This window comes from Tachysurus fulvidraco, chromosome 7 (assembly GCF_022655615.1).
Source record: "Tachysurus fulvidraco isolate hzauxx_2018 chromosome 7, HZAU_PFXX_2.0, whole genome shotgun sequence".
Classification (NCBI taxonomy): domain Eukaryota; kingdom Metazoa; phylum Chordata; class Actinopteri; order Siluriformes; family Bagridae; genus Tachysurus; species Tachysurus fulvidraco.
This window is the reverse complement of record NC_062524.1, coordinates 21,079,016-21,097,928: the sequence shown is the minus strand read 5'-3', so window position 1 is coordinate 21,097,928 and position 18,913 is coordinate 21,079,016. Positions and strand designations below refer to the sequence as shown.

The window sequence follows — 18,913 nt, the reverse complement described above, 5'->3', positions numbered from 1 at the left end:
GCAGCATCAGCTTTCTGTTTTTGGCTGCCAGAAGTGAAACCCAACATGGTCTTCTGCTGTTGTACCTCATCCACCTCATGGTTTGACATGCTGTGAATTTTGACATGCTTTTCTGTTCATCACAATTGTAAATCAAATCTCGCTTATCAATAAGGCATTTCTGCCCATGGAACTTCTGCTCACTGGATGTTTATTTCTTCCCAGCAGCCAAAATCCCAGCAGATCAGCAGTTATAGAAATTCTCAAACCACCCCATCTGGCATCAACAATCATGCCACGTTTAAAATGACTCAGATTACATTTCTCCCCAATCTGATGTTCGATGCAAATATTACCTGGAGCTACTGGCCTGTATGTGCATGAATTTATGCTGCCACATGATTGGCTGATTAGATATCTAAATAAATGAGTATGTGTACTGATGTTCCTAATAAAAGTGCTCAGTGTACGGGTATGTGCAATAACATTAATGCCACTGAGAGGTGAAGAGAATAACATTGAATATCTCATTCCATTGGCGCATGTCAAGTGGTGGGATATATTCGACAGGAATTAAGCAGTCAGTTCTCACAGTCATGTTAGAAGCAATAAAAATGGCCAAGTGTAAGGATGCGATGGTTAGATTACTGGGTCAGAGCATCTCAAAGTTTCACACACATTGCAAATTGTTTGGAAGCTTTTCTAGGCTTTTTTCAGGAAGCCCTTCTGGAAAATGACCTGGAAAATGCTGTGCCTCAAATTCACCAACCAGATGTCAGAAACAGGTGCCTCCTTGGGAACAAAAAACAGACCCAAATGCTGGGCCAACAATCAGACATCAGTTTTTTATTTATTTTATTTATTTGTTTGTTTGTTTGTTTGTTTGTTTGAAAAAAGGCAAAAGATAACACTAGAAAGAAAACTATGCAACAACAATACAAAAACAGGATGGGGAACAAAAGAGGCATTCAACTACAAGGACTCAGCAAACAATGTATGTAAGACAACTGGTATAAATGGGGAGGCAATTAAAGAAATATAAGGGAGGGTGAAGGGGATCTGGATCGTGCAAACACACTTGAGCACAAAATAGACCAAGCCGTCCAATGCACCAGAAGTGTCAGTTTACGTGTGTAAACATATAAGACATTTTACATTTAAGTCTCCAGTCTAGACAGACAGACAAATAGATCTAGAATCTAGAAAAAAACACGTGTTGATATTTAATGCTAAATTTCATGAAGGGTGCTAATAATTCTGTAGCTGACTTCACTTCTGTATGAAAATTGGACAAGAAGTTTCAGTAGCAGATATTCTTTTTTTTTTATCCACTTACCAATGTACCTGAATTCACACCACGTTTCCAGCTGAACAGTAGCATGTTAATGGTATTTCCTATGGACAAATACTAGCGCTCTGACAGTTCTGCCTTAAGGTCCCACAGCCTTCCAGCCATAGCTGGTAACAAGTGAGCTGCCTGTGCTCATACTGTTAACTGCTAGGCCCTTCTAATGTAATAATTCTGTCATGACCAGCAAACATGAGGAAATAATGAGTTATTAAACAGTATGAACTTGCCCTCCACTGCATTTTACAAGAAATGTTACATGTACATGTCATCATGGTGACTCCTCTCCTAAGAGAGCTGTAATGTACTAAGGATCAAGCTTGTGCCAGGGGCAATACAGGGGCTCTGATGCTGAAGGGCCAGTTAAAACAAGAGCAAGGGTCCTGTATCCAGAGTGGAAAAGCTGTAAGTTGCTGATTAAGTCTATAAAGTAATGAGCTAATCGGTAGAAGTCCTAACCACAAATGAGGGAGGAGATATAAATATACTAAGTGTTATATGAGAGAAGATTGGGAAAACGGCATTGGTGCTGATATTTGATTTTAACTTTTAGTGCATAACATGTATTACGCATGTAGTAGCATTGTTTTACATTCGTTTCTGGTTAGTTGGTGGAAACTCAGTCGGTCAGTTCCCTCAACCGTTCAAGATTGTAGGGTATTAATGAAATTTTCAACCTTTATTCAGTTTGGAGCTCCTGTTAAGCTCGACAGAGATGCTATATGATTAAAATGATGGAATTATAAAAATGGAATATTCCATTTAGACTCAAATATTTGGGAGCATTCTAAATAATATTCTTTTATTCTTTCTTTCTTAGATTAATGAACTTTATGTGGTTTTTGGAAGGTGGGGGACACAGTGGACAGGGTGCCAGTCCATTGTAGATCACAATCACACATTACAGACAATTTAAAGATGCCAATTACATTTACAGCATTTAGCAGACACTCTTATCCAGAGAGTGACTTACATTTTTATTTCAGTTTATACACCTGAGCAATTGAGGGCTAAGGGCCTTGCTCAGGGGCCCTTGGTGGACCTAGGATTCGAACCAATGACCTTCCAATTAGTAGTCGAACGCCTTAACCACTGAGCTACCACATCCCTAAAAACACAACAGGACATATTAGCCTATAGTGCAGGACTGGGGCATTAAACTGAAGTACGCAGAGTTAAATCCCCAAAGCACAAGAACAACAGGTTAACTCCATCCATATAGATGTGAAGCAAACCTTATAACCACAACACCCTAAAATGGCTTTGCGTTTAGGATAGTACAGGTACTATATTACATCAAAAGCAATTTACATCAACACAAAAACCATCGATCTGTCAGTGTCAATGTAAATGAGCGTGAAATATTACTTGTCCGGTTTAATCAATAAAAAATCCACATTGGGGAAAAACACAATGGTTAGACAATTTAGGTTGATAATTACACTTAAAATCTGTCATATTCAGTATGACACTTCAAATGATTTGCCACTTACATTTTATATGGCTTACGGTTTTATTGCATTTCGTGTCATTTCTGACATACACCTTTATTAGAAAGTATGTTATTTTGCCTGGTAATAAAGTAATGCAACTCAAGTTTTAGTTGTCAGGAGTGAAAAAGGGGATACTTGAAGCACACACCCCTGTATGAAGCAATACAATGTTTCATGCAGCACTGTGCAAACCGTAATCTATGTTAACAATGGTATATTGTTGTGACATGCACAAAACAGGGTTCATTAAAAGATTTGCTCTGAAAGTGAGTCATACAGAATGAAGGGTGAATGAAGAAGATGGGTTGTGAACATACTGAGTTGTTTACCACTGCAGACTGAGTGCTATCTACACTGTCAAGAAGTGATTCAAGCAGATCAGATGCAGAATTCCAGCAATGCTTATCTCTGTGCCAAGCTTCAGCGGATTGTTGTTTTTTTTTTTTCCATTTCATTTTTTCCATTATTCTTCTTTGCCTAGCAAAGAGTGTGTCCAAAGATTTCCAATAATAAAAAAAGCATATACTGCACTGAATACAGTTACTAAGCTCCAGAACTAATCTGTGAAACAAATAAATAATAATAATATAACTGTAGTACTTTTTTTTTTTAAATTTCCCTTCTGTAAAAACCTCTCAGCAACTTTTCTATCACTCTAAACCACATTTCACCACTTTCTTTATTCATTCTATTGTCATGGGTTACTAATTATAATTCTCTGTCTGCTAACGAAACTGTTTTGCTTTGTTTAATCAAGATGCTTAATTCCTGCTGCTCCTGTATCCTTGGATTGCTCTTAATAACCTTATTCTAACAATTAAAAAGATAACACTGCCACCTGCTGGGCAAACGTAAGTTGTTTCGTTATTAAAAATAAGTCTATTTTTATTTTTTATTTTATTATACGTAAAGGAGTTGAAATTTATAAAAGAACATGTAAAACATAACTCACTTTAAAGGCTGAATTTACATACAGACATTTCTCTCTCTTTACATGTATGGCATTTAACAGACACCCTTATCCAGAGTGACTTACAATTTATTTCAATTTGTACAACTGAGCAATTGAGGGTTAAGGGCCTTGCTCTGGGGCCCAGCAGTGGCAGCTTCAGAAATGGCTTTATAACCTTTCCAGACTGATACATCTATATTAATTTCTTTCTCATTTGTTCCTGAATTTCTTTGGATCTCAGCATGATGTGTAGCTTTTGAGGATCTTTAGGTCTTCTTCACTTTGTCAGTCAGGTCTTATTTAATTAAATGATTTCTTGATTGTGAACAGGTGTGGCAGTGATCAGGCCTCTGTGTGTGTGTGTGTGTGTGTGTGTGTGTGTGTGTGTGTGTGTGTGTGTGTGTGTTACCTTAATAATACAAACCTTCATTTAAAAACTGAATGTTGTGTTTACGTTTGTTATCTTTGACTAATATTTAAATTTGTTTGATGGTCTGAAACATTATAGTGTGACAAACATGCAAAAAAAAATATTTTTTTAAATAATTTTTTCTCCACATATCCCAACTGAGGATGTTGGGCTCGAAGCACAGGGGCAGCTATGATACAGGGCCTCTGGAGCAGGGAGGGTTAAGGGCCTTGCTCAAGGGCCCAACAGTGGCAGCTTCTCAGTGCTGGGGCTTTAACCCTGATCAACAACCCAGAGCCTTAACCACTTGAGCTACCACTGCTTGTCAAATGGTCCTACTATCATTAACTATGTCTTCCTTCTGCTCTATGTTATGCTCTGTAAAGCTGCTTTGAGACAATGTCTATTGTAAAAAGCACTATACAAATAAACTTGAATTGAATTGAAAATTGAACTATACACCAGTACTGACTTTGCCCTGATTAATATTGAGGCACTGCTTTGTTTATATAGGCAGCAATCCACCTATATAAAGTTGAAAAACTATTTGATGGATTAAAAATTAAAAGTAAGCTTTGTGTGTAACTTTGTGGAAACACATATATGTAGTTTCATCAGCAGGGACTAAAAAACCGATTAGCATCAGTTTGTGTCAAAAACTGGGCCTACAGCTTGAGACTACAACTTCATAAATGCAAGCCAAAAAAAACATTATCACTCTCAATTTACTGTCAATTACTTGCCCTGACAAAGATGGGAACCCAGATTTCTTCCTACATGTGTTATCCAGATTTACATGGTGCACATGTTTTAGCCTTCAACACCCCAATACCTGCGTTTGCTTTGCTGCGTTTCCAATCTCAGAGCGCAGCGTGGAAGCCAGGAGTCCCTGCAGCTATATGATACTTCCTGTAGGTGGCAGAACACAATAACTGAATCTCCTTATTGTGCATATTGTGCACTGAGGGTCGATGCCTTTACTGCAATATAGGGAGTCTATGTAGGGAACACGGGTACATTTGGTATACAGCTCATGCGCTCTCGCATCCATCCGGTTGGCCGCTGCACACACGAGCCAAGAAGGTTGATGGAGTAGCAGCAGAGCATCTTTATTCACAGCAGCTCGTTTTGTTTCGGGATCACCATTTCTGGATCTCAGACTTCTGGAAGTTCGTTTGGATGTCGATATGGGTTTTTTCTTATTGCGTCTTGCGCGCCGTGTGACAGGCCGTTAGGGATGTAGTAGGGTTCAGCAGGGACTGACATTCGTTAGCTCGAGCCGGCCTGAAAACTCAAATATGTCCATCCGGATGCCTTTACCCACTGTAAATGAGAGAGAGACTGAAAATGTAAGTATAGAAGACTTATTATATATTTATGTGCGCTCATGTTGGATAGAGCCTTTGCATTGGTTTGGATGGTTGTTTCAAAACACAAAAAAAATCAAATACCCGAGTCTTTTGTTGTACATTTATTTGGTCAGGGTGTTATTATAAATTCTTGTTTGTATTTTGTGTTAGAACTAGATGTGGTTAATGAGGTGCTCTGGAATTAACGCGTACTATAACACTTATAGCCGGTAATAACCATTGTTCACATCCTCAGACGTCCCGAGTTGAATTCTTTATTTAAGACTATGCATTGAGCTGAGGAATGACTACTATTAGTTCATTTGTGGTGGTCCTAGATGTCCAGGCTACAGGTGTTACAAAGGAAATGTGTCCAATTTTATAGTTTATTTACATTTTATTTGGCGGTTTTCCAGAAAAAAAAAATCCCTGTTTAGCACCTCAGGAGCAAGGAAATACTCCCTGAGAAGACATGGGGGGGGGTAAAAAAAAAGGAATCTCAGGTTATTAGGCATTACACTTGGACTACTGCATACTGCATTGTCAATCAGTACTGAGGATGTTTAGTACTGTATGAGCTTACCAAGAGAATAAGGCTCCTGGGATGAGCTAGGAAAAGTCTTTATGATTACTGCAGTTTGTTAAAAGTCTACAGAGAAAAGGGTGAGAAGGGAATAAAAATAAGCATCATTCTTAGTAGTTGATCGAAATAATGTAGAAATATATAGACATGCTATCTGTTTTGATGTTCTCTTCAAAAAGTACCGTATGTTAACATGTAGGTTTGAAATTATATCTCAAAATCCCAGATCTGATCCAGTCAAATGTCTGTGTATATTAGCAATGTCTGTGTTTAAGGTACAATTTTACATCTCTGTTTTTGATCGTGTTAATATATGACATGTGAATAATGCACAAGTAACTTGAAAATTAAAGTTTACTCAGAGCTGTTAAAATGTATTAAAAAAATAACCAGTTATTCATGTTACAAACTCAAGCTCAGCAACTAGCTTTTCTAAGACAGCTTATCCTGATATCCAGTCGGCTGCAGGGTACCGTATACACGCATACACACCTAGAGACCAATTTACAGTTGTCAGTCCACTATGTACCAGCATGTTTAACATTGCTAAACCTTGCTTACTCTAATGAAACCCAATATTGATTTACTTCAGTTTTATTTTTTAGCACTTTTAATAATGGATGTTACTGCAAAGCAGCTTTACAGAAATTCATATAAATCTAAAATGAAACTAAAATTTTATCACTGTTGGATTTATCTAACGAATGTAATTGTGTTAATTGTAGCCATAGTCCTGCACAATGAGGATCTGCTCGGTTGTAGAACCACAGTTACATATCGAACAATTCATTCCACTCACCTTTCATCTACATACTTCCTTTATCACATACGGACAGTTTTTAAATCTTGAAGTTGTTTGGAGCTGTAGTAGCGAAGTCCTGCACTTCAGGGTCTACACCTTGTTTTTGTTAAATAAAATTTTCAAATACAGTGAGCGGACACGGTGGCTTGGTGGTTAGCACTTTCGCCTCACACCTCCAGGGTTGGGGGTTCGATTCTCGCTTCTTGTGTGTGGAGTTTGGATGTTCTCCCTGTGCCTCGGGAGTTTCCTCCGGGTACTCCGGTTTCCTCCCCCGGTCCAAAGACATGCATGGTAGGTTGATTGGCATCTCTGGAAAATTGTCCGTAGTGTGTGAGAGTGTGTGTGCCCTGTGATGGGTTGGCACTCCGTCCAGGGTGTATCCTGCCTTGATGCCCAATGACGCCTGAGATAGGCACAGGCTCCCCGTGACCCGAGAAGTTCGGATAAGCGGTGAATGAATGAATACAGTTAGCTATTGAACCAAATCCAGGAAGCATTGCCATGCTGCTGGTATCCAACAAGAATCCTACTTTTTTATTTTTTGGGTTGCACGATGGCACCTTGATGTAATCTGTGCAGCTCCATCCATCCGATGTTGCACCCAGTTTCTGAGTATCAGCCTAATGGGAGTGTCTTGGTGACAGATATCTCTTTCATTCTTTTTCTCTACATATTGACCTGTCAATTCTTTTGTCTCCCAAGACACCAACCAACCACATCTTTTCCCAGCTGCTGCTCTTGCTGCATCACATCTCAGCATAGCACACTTGGAGGAAGTACTAACTGTCCTCTTCCACATGATGGAGAGAACCTTCCTACATAGAAAGCATAGCCGATTTTGTTCTCCTGACTCCCAGTCATGGATGGCTGTAATATTGTCAGTATTTAAACTTGCTCTCTACTGACAGATATAGGTCTTATTCGATGACAACCAAGGGTGCCTAAAGGTTGCCTGCTGCCTAAAATTGTCTAGGACAGTGATAATGCAGGAAGTGATAATGTAGTTCATTTCAACCTTCTGCACATGCCATTGCAGCCAGTTTGCTTTTTTTTCCCCTCAGGCCTTAGACTCACTATACCTTTGAGTGTGTATAAAGGCTTTGTAATGCAGTTGATGCTGTGTGGGATAACCCAGGCACTCGCTTGCTTGACTATACCACAAATTAGATTAGCCATTCAGCAAGTCAGATTCAGTTTCACTATAGCAGCTTTGGAATCAGAGTGTGTTTGCTGCATCTGAGCAACACTCCTGCATTATACTCTGAACATCAACACCCAGATGGCCTAGTAACTAAAGTGTTTGGCAGAAACTGAAACTTTAGGATCTGTCTCTGTATGTATGCAAACACCCCTGTGCATTTCCTTAGAGCTGTTTCAGTGCCAATAAAAAGGCAGCTCTTGCGTTAAGTCCATGCCTGCTGCTCAGCCCTCTGCTGTGGGATTCAGTAAAAGCACTCGCTCTTCTCCTCCCACTGGGCTGATCGTCCGTGTCTCCTGCTCATTTTTGTTCCAGCTGACGCAACGTGGTGAAGGAGAGTACTTACATTTCGTCCCATCGAGCGCTGAGGCCGCATACTCTGCTTACTTCACACAGCATCAGAATCAGAAAAGAGGAAGGGAACGAAGAGCCAGCAGTATTTCCCTGACCTACGAGGATGCAAGGAATTCCATAAAGTATTCAATATAGTAATTCCATAAAGTAATTCAAATATGTTATGAAGGATACATTACACATGCACCCATACTGCCATGCTACTAACACACAAATCACCATAGTAATAAGTAAAACCCACAGAGAACTGTCTTCCTCGGTGCACAATAACACACACTGTGCGGATTTCCAGGGAAAAAAAAATAAGGATTAGCACACCATACTCAACATCTTTGCATCCATTTATTCCCTCTTGATGACATTGTTCTTTATCCCCTCTTGATGATATTGTTCTTCATTCATTTTTGAATGAACAGTAATATTTTATCATATAATACTGATGTGAGGTCATTGGTACAAGGTCAAGGAAACAAGTAAGCAAAAATATTCCTGAGATGGAGAACTGATAACATGAAGAACCTATGTAGACAAAAAAAGTTCATAATGTACCCCAGGGTTTAGATTAAGCCAGAATTAAATTAGTGTGAAAAATCCTATCTTTTTTTTTATTTTTATTTTTATTTTTTTATCTTAAGGTCTTAAGGCATGTCTTTTTTTCAAATATACATCGTCAAGCTGAAAGGTTAGGCAGTTGTTGTGATATGAATATTTAATATTTGCACAGACATAGACAGGAAAGAGCAAGGACATGACATCCACAATTTATGCACACTCACACACACACACACACACACACACACACACACACACACACACACACACACACACACACACACACACACACACACACACATTCATCAGGGTTGTTCTTGGAGGAAACAGTGAGTGCTTTTCATTTTGGAAGTTGGTGCTTTTATCTGTGCATCATCAAGGGCCCACAAAGAAAAACATCCAGTGTTCAACCTGTGCGGTCTCGATAACATAGCAAAGATAAAAGTGAATAGTCCCTGCTTTTTTTTACTTTATTTGTTAGATAGATAGATAGATAGATAGATAGATAGATAGATAGATAGATAGATAGATAGATAGATAGATAGATAGATAGATAGATAGAACTGTTTTGTCATTGCATAGTGCAGGTACATACAGTAGCAATGAAATGTTGGTGTTAATTCAGTTTTTGTGGAGGCGCTCATTTCCCTTCATGTCATCGCGTTTCTGAAATTTTGTAAAGATTATATGTATAGCTACATATACTGTAAGTGTACAATAGGACAGAATGAGCATTAACGTTGTTTTCAGTACCTGCAACTTGCCTAGCTATGTACAGAACTGTTCACCACAGGATACAGCAAAGGGGAAATAAACAAATATATATATATATATATATATTCACACCTAAAGGGGTTTGGGCTTGTGTGTGTGGAGATTGCATGTTCTCCCCGTGCCTCGGGGGTTTCCTCCGGGTACTCTGGTTTCCTCCCCCAGTCCAAAGACATGCATGGTAGGTTGATTGGCGCGGTAGAAAATGAATGAATGAATGTTTTAAGACAACTGGTATCAATCTTAGACAGGTTACATAATTAGCTTGCCATGTGATCTTAGAGACTAACTTAAAGAGGTTGTTCTACATTATTAAACAAGTCAAAGTTCTTATGCAATATGGGGAGTAAGAAAGATCTTTCTGAACACGAAAAGCGTGAGATACTGTAGTGCTATGTATTGCAAAAGGCGTGAAAACAATTGATATTTTGCGAAATCTGAAAAAGAGATCATCGAACTGTCAAAAGATTTGTCAGTGATTCATAGCCAGGACGAATTAGATCAGATAAAGGTTTATTAAAAAAGGTTTCTGTCAAACAGATTAATGTTATTTAAAGGGCAGCTATGAAAAAGCCACTGTTGTGCAGCAGACAGGTATTTGAAGCTGTAGGCTTCTCTGGAGTTGGCTGGCAGTTACGTATAAAGTTGTATTTCGACCTCCCCTAACAAAAACTCACAAAGAGAAACATTTGCAATGGACTCAGAATTAGCAGACTAATTTTCAAACAGTTTTATTCACTGACGAATGCCATGCTACACTTGATGGTTGGAGTTCTGAATGGGTGCGAAATGGCCACCCTGTTCCAACAAGACTAAAACGTCAACAAGGAGGTGTTGGAGTGATGATTTGGGCTGGAATATTGGGTAGTGAGATGGTAGGTCCCTTTAGGGTCCCCGACAGTGTCAAAATGACCTCTGCAGGATATGTGGAGTTTCTAAAAAACAATTTTCTGCTATGGTATAGAAAGAAGGGTCATGTCTTCCGAAATAAAATGATTTTCATGCAGGATAACGCACCATCCCATGCTACAAAAAACACCATTGATTCCTATGGGCATAAAAATAGAAAAAAATCATGGTGTGGCAACCATCATCCCCTGACCTCAATCCTATTGAGAACCTCTGGTGCAGCCTTAAAATGAAGATCTATGAGGGTGGTTGGCAGTATACAGTACCTCCAAACAACAACTCTGGGAGGCATTACTGGCACTTTAAATGAAATACTGCAAGAAACTATACATGGACTTACAAGTTCAATGGATGAGAGAATTGTTAAAGTTATCTCCAAGAAGGGTGCATTATATTAATATGTAACTTGAACTGTAAATAGGTTTTTTGTTTTAAATTGGGTTTTTTGGGAAAATGATCTGTCCATGCAGCACTTATGACAGAGTTCTGTTTTGGGTTCATTATAACCTGTTGAATGCTTTCAAACTGCAATCTGCATAATTATGTGGAACAACAATAATATCAATAAAACTGTTGGCATTACATGTGGTTCTTTCACATGTAATAACATTGTCATGATAAAATACTGTAATAGTTGAGGATAAAATTAATCCTTAATGATACTGACTGATTTTGAAAAACAATAAAAAAAACCGCATGTGCATAATCATTTGGAACACGGTAGATAGATAGATAGATAGATAGATAGATAGATAGATAGATAGATAGATAGATAGATAGATAGATAGATAGATAGATTTATTCGTTCTAAGAAGTGCTTGGTTTCGAAGGTTCTTTTAAAAGATCAAATACCCGAGTCTTTTGTAGTATATTTGGTCTATGTGTTATTATAAATTGTTGTTCTAGTTAAACATTTAGATATGTGTTATAACTAGTGTGACATTCGTAGTCCACCTGAGTTTATAGAGTGCAGGTGCCACTTCAGTCCTCTTCAGATGTGGTTAATGAGGTGTTTGTGTAATAAACATGGTTCACGTTCTCAGGCGTCCCAGGTTGAATTCTTTATTTAGGACTAAACATTGAGCTAAGTAATGACTGCTATTAGTTCATTAGTGGTTTTCAGGCTACATGTGTTATAATGGAAAAGTGTCAGATTTTTTAGTTCATTTACATTTTATTTGGCAGTTTCCAGAAAAAAAACCTTAAGGTAAAAACCCTACATATATATGTATATAGAACCCGGTAGTTCAGTACTTGACCAATGGAAATTAATTATTATTATTATTATTATTATTATTATTATTATTATTATTATTATTATTATTATTAAGACAAAGAAGAAAAATCCTTAAGTTATTGTAAAATTAGCATCTTGCTTTGATTTCATCTAAACCATTGGGTTCTATTCAGTAAACCCGGTTCAATGGAAAGAACCATATTGGTTTTCCATACACTCTTAAAAATAAAGGGACCAGTTTCTTTGTTGTGGAAAAAAGTCTAAAGAACCTTTTTCCACAAAGAAGATTTTTTGTGCAAAAGGAGGTTTTCACAATGACGCCATTGAAGAACCTTTTTTTTTTTTTTTTTTTTTTTTTTTTTTGAACGAACCTTTCAGTGAATGGTTCTTAAAAGAATCCATTTTTTTCTTAGTGCCCTAAAAAACATTTTAATAGTCTGAATAACATTTTTTTGAAAAATATAAAAACCTTTTTGCAATGGAAAATTTCCATGGATGTTTTTCATACAATCATGCAAAGAAAAAAGGACAAGTTAAGAACCTTTATTTATAAGAGTGTATATGGATCAAGTTATATGATGGAGCTTGTTGATCAGGTCATGAGCTCAATTCCCAGGACCACTAAGCTGCCACTGCTGGGGCCTTTTGCAAGGCCATTAACCCTCAACTGCTTTATTCTATAAAGGAGATAAACATTGCTCTGGATGAGGGCATCTGCCAAATGCAGTAAGTGTGAAGTTCAGGCTCTATATAGAATCATTCCTTTAATAGTGTAAGTCATGCAAAGACTTCTTAAATGAGTTTGGCCGTATATTTGGAGTTTGTCTTATTGAACTGCCTTTCCTGTAATAGTAGTTAAGTCCAGTACAGAAAGTACAGAAACAGAATTCTATATAGAACCTCAAAAAGCATGTGAGTCATAAAAATCCTTAAAAATCTCCCACTGTTTCAAGTTAAAGTTCTTCAGGATCGACTAGGAGCTCTGAGTAATCCTCCTACCGCTACACCCATGTCCCCTTGTCACTATAGCTGGATATTTTTGTTCTTCCTACAATTATCTTACACTTTTTCTGCTAATGGACGTGTGATCTTTCACCACTTTTTGGTTTATCCTAAACACCAACAAACAAAAAAAATACAGTGTAAAGAGAATGTTGTCATTAATAAAATGCCCTTACAGAAAGAGGTTTCTTTAACTAACTCTAGATTAAATGACCATAATATAACCTCACTATATATAGGAGGTATTTTCTTCCGAATGATGAATATATATTGAAAAGTAAAGAGGAAATTAGAAATCCATTATTGAGCCCCAAATGAGTTATTAAATGAGAAAAGGTTGGTTTAAGTTAGGAACTGCATCTTGTTTGTTACAGTTCAGTACAACAGAAGCTTCAACTACAGTACCACCTGTGGAAAGAAATGGACTTTACAATTACAATCAGTATCAACAAATTCATTTAATGATCTAAAATGAGTCAGGACTCATGCTGGCTTTCAGGGTGAGAGGTGTTTTTCCCCTCTGTTGGTTTAAGATAACGGTCATTTTTAGATCCTTATGAACAAGTACTTGGGGCATCTCACAGATATGGGTTTAAGTATCATCATTTGCTTTGAAGAATCATTTGTGTGAAAAAAATAGTTTTTAATTTATTTGAATATGTTGCCTCTAGTAGGCTAGATAAAAACAAACATACTTTACATTTTTGAAGCCTTCAGTGTCTACTTTCATATGAGTCATAATTACCACTGTGGGATGTGACATGACAAATGCCCCCTTTCCACCAGAAAGAACCGGGTGCTGGTTCAGAGCTAGTGCTGGTGCTGGTTCGAAGTTGGTTCCCCTGGCGAGCCTTCTAAGAACCGCTTTGCCTTTCCATGGGCTAGAGAGCCATCACAGAGCCGAGTCTGACGTCACTGTATACAACGTTAAACAGCAACGTTATCGCAGCAGCGGCAAACACAAACACCACATAAACAATGGCGGATGTTGCTTTACTGTTAATGCTCATGGCTTTGCGAACCTACATTGGCATCCAAACACGGCGAATACTAATTTAAAATGATATACAGTAAATATGGCGGTAACAGCGTTCTTTTTTGCCTTGTTGGCCACAGTAACCCCGCCCCCAGTCCCTGACGCAAGCGGTTCTTAAGTCTAGACCAGCAACGTTTTGGTGCTACTTAAGAACCACATTTCTTAGTTCAGAGCCAACCTTTGAGTGTCGAAAAAGAAATAACTGATTTTAAATTAGGCTCTGGCTCTGAACCAGCACTCAAACTGCCTCGGTGCAAAAGGGGCAAAAGAAAGATAATGCTGGAACAATAAAACAGGAGGAAATTCCCTCTTTTTTTTTTTTTTTTCTTTTTGCCCTGTGGGAAAAACAGTTAGTTAAGTTGCACCAATGCTTGGTGCCATATCTTATACAAAAATCTAATCAAATAAAGAATACAGTCATGCAATAGACAGTTTGTTCTTGTAAGGGGTTTGGTCTTGTTAGTAGCCAGTAATTAGACATAATAGTTTCTAAAACAGCAGGTACACTACTATTTCACTTCTGGTAACTAAAGATTTTAAGCTAAAGCCTGAGACGCGAGTGATGCGAGGAGATCTATTATTCTCAACAGCGTAAATTATTTTCATGCCTCCAGCAACAGAAATCATAAGCTTTAATGTCACTAATGTACAAAACCCAAAAGACTACACACTCATTCACCCAAAAATGTGAAGTGTGGAATGTTGGATGCTTCAAGCATTCAACAATCACAGCTTTGCTTACTTAGCAGAAGAGCGAAGGGGCTACAGATGTTGGCAAAATTGTTCAAGATAGCTGGCAACAATCCAGTGAACAAGACATCTTACAAATATCTTTTCAATTTTTTTAAGTTGTGGATTCCTTTTTCAACATTTCAACCAAGGTAGTCCAGTCTTATCCTGAAAGGGTTGGTGTAGGTGCAGGTATTTTTTTTCAACCAAGTCAAACCTGAGTCTATTAAAAGCCAAGAATATCTGATTAAACAGGTGGAATAAGGTGTGGATTCTGCTCAATTGGTTTGAAAACCTGCACCTACACCAACCCTTTAAGGATATGATTGGAGGCCCTTGCACTAGACAGTACGGTACATAGTGCATAGTGTAAGTGTATATTGTGTAGTATGTTATTTGGATCACAGCAATGGTGAATGTCCATGTACAGTACGTACTGTGTATTCATACTGTATATTCTCCAACAGCATCTAGTTTATTCGTATTGATGGCTGTTTTAGCAACTCATAGATGGGTGTAAAACTCCTTCGCTGACAACGAAAAGAACACAGAATTTAAGTTGTTTAACAGAAGCTCCTGTGGTTTTAGCAGATTGTTGAGGCTAGTCAGCTTTGCAGGTCCAATCTAAAGGAAGCTATTCCACCAGGAGATCATAGACATATTCGTTCATGAGTCATCCTACCAGAAGTCCTGCTGGCTCTGTGGCATAGCAGCGACATCACCGATGAGCTCAGGGTCTCTGAGCACAAAGGTGATTTCTTTTCTTTTTTTTTTGGGCTGTCTGTAGCCAAAAAATGCTTATTCTGCCAAAAATGAATGCAAAATAGTAGGAGCCACTTAGCATGGTGTGAATGAGATCATGCCATCTGGTCCCTGTTAGCTTTCATTCACTGCTAGTGATGGTCAGGGCTTTTATTAATTTACCGCTCTTCCATGCAGTAGTTAAAGACTGTTGATGCAGAGGAAAACTTTGCAGATGAATGCAGGGAAAGTTCATAAATGTTATTAGTAAACAGAGAAATAAGTCATGCAAAGCTTTCTACCAGGAACGTGCACGCAGAACGTCCCAATCAATAGGACACAAAAGGGATAACAGGACAGCCATTAAGGCAGCCTGATTTTAATCTAAATTTCTCTTGTTCTTCCTAATGATATAATAGAGCATCAGAAGTCATTTAATCTGAAACCAATAATCAACATTGTAAAGCCCTGTCTGGTGCACGTTTATCAGGGGGACACTGGGAGGAGGAGTGAGTTTCTAGCGTGTTTTTTACTGTATATTAGCTTCATGTGATCCTATATTTTATTTCATGCAAGATTTCAAGAACAAATTAAAAATACAATAAAAACAATAATCACAAAGTATACAAAAAACATCCATTTTCTTTTCAAGACTCAAGAAAGTGGTTCATATCCAGATTGGGTCACTGATGCATGCAGTACGAGACTAAATACTGCAAGTAGAAACATCTGCTTATTTACTAAACAAAATTTTCTTTATTAAAAGCTTAATTCATTAAAAATAGGAGCTAATTTGACTTACGGTATAAGAGAAATAAAACACTTAATCATGGTAAGAGTAACCTTTCCTCAGCTAAGGCTATCATGCTACTGTAGTTTAATAGAACCTGAAAACAGCCACAAATAGCTCAGCTAGGTCAGTGGAGGACAAACAAGAATCTAGCTCAAAGACAATTACTGTAAGTGTGTTAAATACTAACGACATGCAATATCTTTGCTGCCTGAATCCCTCTTAAACCATCAACAATAAGCCAGCTGAGCATGTAGAATAAAATCCTCACATATTATACACGCAGCCAGTCATCAGATAACAAGAGTAACAGAAATAAGAGACTGTTGCACTTCCTTATCCAAGCAAAACTATATCAAGAAACAAAAGGTCAAAAACAGTCATTGTTGGTAGAAGTTCCAAAGGGAGGAACACGAGAAGCGGGAGAAATACCACAGACTTAAAGAGTGTTGGGGAAAATGAAGGTTAAGACTAAGACACCCAGGGCTGTGTCTCCGGCCTAAAAATCCAAAGAACTGAAAAAAATTATGAACCACAGTCTCAGTCTCTGACGCTGGTGTATCATATGAGCTTGTGTCTACACAGCAAAAGCCCCAGAGTTAAATTTACCCCCTAATGTGTTTATATAGTATATCCAACTGGAAACAAATGAACTCTGGGAGTTAGTTTAACACCACCACACCCTGGGTCGAATTCTCAACTCTGATTGGACAGTTTCATTTTCTGTAACTTCATATCTGATTCAAGTTTCAAGTGTAATTCAAACGAATGTTTATACTCAAAATACAAAATTCGTGTGGGAAACTTTAATTATTTTATCGATGGTGTTTGCTTCTCACAGCAGTGTTTGTAATGTTCTCTGTACAGTTACAGTTACACACTTCCATCCAGGCACAGACAAGCTTTAAGTATATTTTCCTTTTATGCAATCCTGGATATCTGTGTGATAAGATGGTAAACACTGCAATATCTATACGTTAATCTAACTATCCAGTGGTATTAGACCGCTGACAGGTGACATGACTAACATTGATTCTCTCGTTACAACCTTTCAAGGGCTGGGATATAATAGGCAGCAAATGAACAGTCAGCTCTCAGAGGTGATGTGCAGGAAGCAGTAAAGATGTGCAAGCGTAAGGTTCTGAGAGGCTTCGAATAATGTTTTTTTCCCCCGGAGAAGAGATGGCACCAGGATGCCATATGGGAAGAAGTCAAGTTGATGGAGGCAGTGTGGTACTCAGTGCAGTGCTGTAGACCAAGTCAGAAGACAAATGTCCTCTTTAGGCAGGATAATGCTCCCTGACACACTAACTAAATATTGTTCAGGGATGGTTTGTGGAACGTGACAAAGAGTTGAAGATGTTGACTTAGCCTCAAATTCCCAAGTTCTCAGTCTGATCAAACATCTCTGGGATGAGCTGGACAAACAAGTCCAGTCCATTAAGTCCAATCCATGATGGTTTTAATGTGTTGGCTGATCTGTGTATTAATATATAGAAAGACAGCGATAACAATTTGCAAACAGAACATGATAATGTATCTAAATATATATATACACACAAATACAATGAAAGATCTAATGGCTGATGATGGCCCATCCATCTCTCTCTCTCTTTCTCTCTCTCTCTCTCTCTCTCTCTCTCTCTCTCTCTCTCTCTCTCTCTCTCTCTCTCTCTCTCTCTCTCTCTCTATGTATATATATATATATATGTCTTTGCTTTTCTTCCTTATTGTATCTCTTTTGCTCACACACACAAACACACACACATGTGCACACACTCACACACATATATACACACACTGCAGTATCATGCATGTCTAACATAAGCGCACATGTCTACAACACACACACACACACACACACACACACACACACACACACACACACACACACACATGAACATTGAAGTGTGTAGGACTACAGCAATACATACAATATTGTTATTAGTTACAACTAACTAACTCTGCATTTACATTGCAGTCTTTTGTATTGAGAACCTGGATGATATTTTACTACATTTGAGGTGGTTCTCTTATTTATTGCCATTTGTTTCAATTAAAATACGGTATCATGCAAACCGATATTACTATGTAATTTATCTTTAAAGATAACGATTGTTTTTTTGTTTTTTTTTACCATACAGTTATGCTGTTATAAACCTATTATAAAATGGCAAACTTTGCACTTCAGCAATGCGCAGTGTAGCATTACAGAGTAACCCGAGCCAGATTTTGTTCCCAAGGCCAAAGACAGACAGCAACAGCTGCCCAGGCATTCTCCGTGGCACTGGAGCATCTTATTCAACTAAAATTCTCGCTGCAGCACTAGTTTTCCACTTACATTTTTAAGGGATCATTGAAACGAACACGCTAGTTTTTTTTTCTTTTTTTTTCTTTTAGGGGTTTTTCTTCTTCTACTTCTGCATCTGCTTCTTTTATGAAAGAGTTGTCTATTGGTAGCTCAGTTGTTTATTTGGAGGTGGCAGCTCTGTGGGTAAAGTGTTGGACTATTGGTCGGAATTTCGTTTCAGTTCATTTCATTTCAGATTGAATTACAGAATAAACTTCGCTGCATAGGTCGCTGCAGAGGATCACATGGTCTGCATATTAGATTTGGTATATTTTACGTCAGATGCCCTTCCTGATGCAACCCTCCCATTTTCTCCGGCCTTGGGACTT

At 38.1% G+C, this 18,913-nt stretch overlaps 1 protein-coding gene across 2 annotated transcripts in view; it reads left to right on the top strand.

Moving 5' to 3' along the window:
• Nucleotides 1–5,217: 5,217 nt before the first annotated feature.
• LOC113660640 (serine/threonine-protein kinase MARK1-like) overlaps nt 5,218–18,913 on the top strand; it is a 49,477-nt gene continuing 35,781 nt past the window's right edge. For both annotated transcript variants that reach the window (XM_027174277.2, XM_047816880.1), the window contains exon 1: nt 5,218–5,530. In XM_027174277.2, coding sequence (XP_027030078.2) covers nt 5,480–5,530 — 51 coding nt within the window. In that variant the 5' untranslated portion in view covers nt 5,218–5,479. The remainder of the gene's footprint in view (nt 5,531–18,913) is intronic.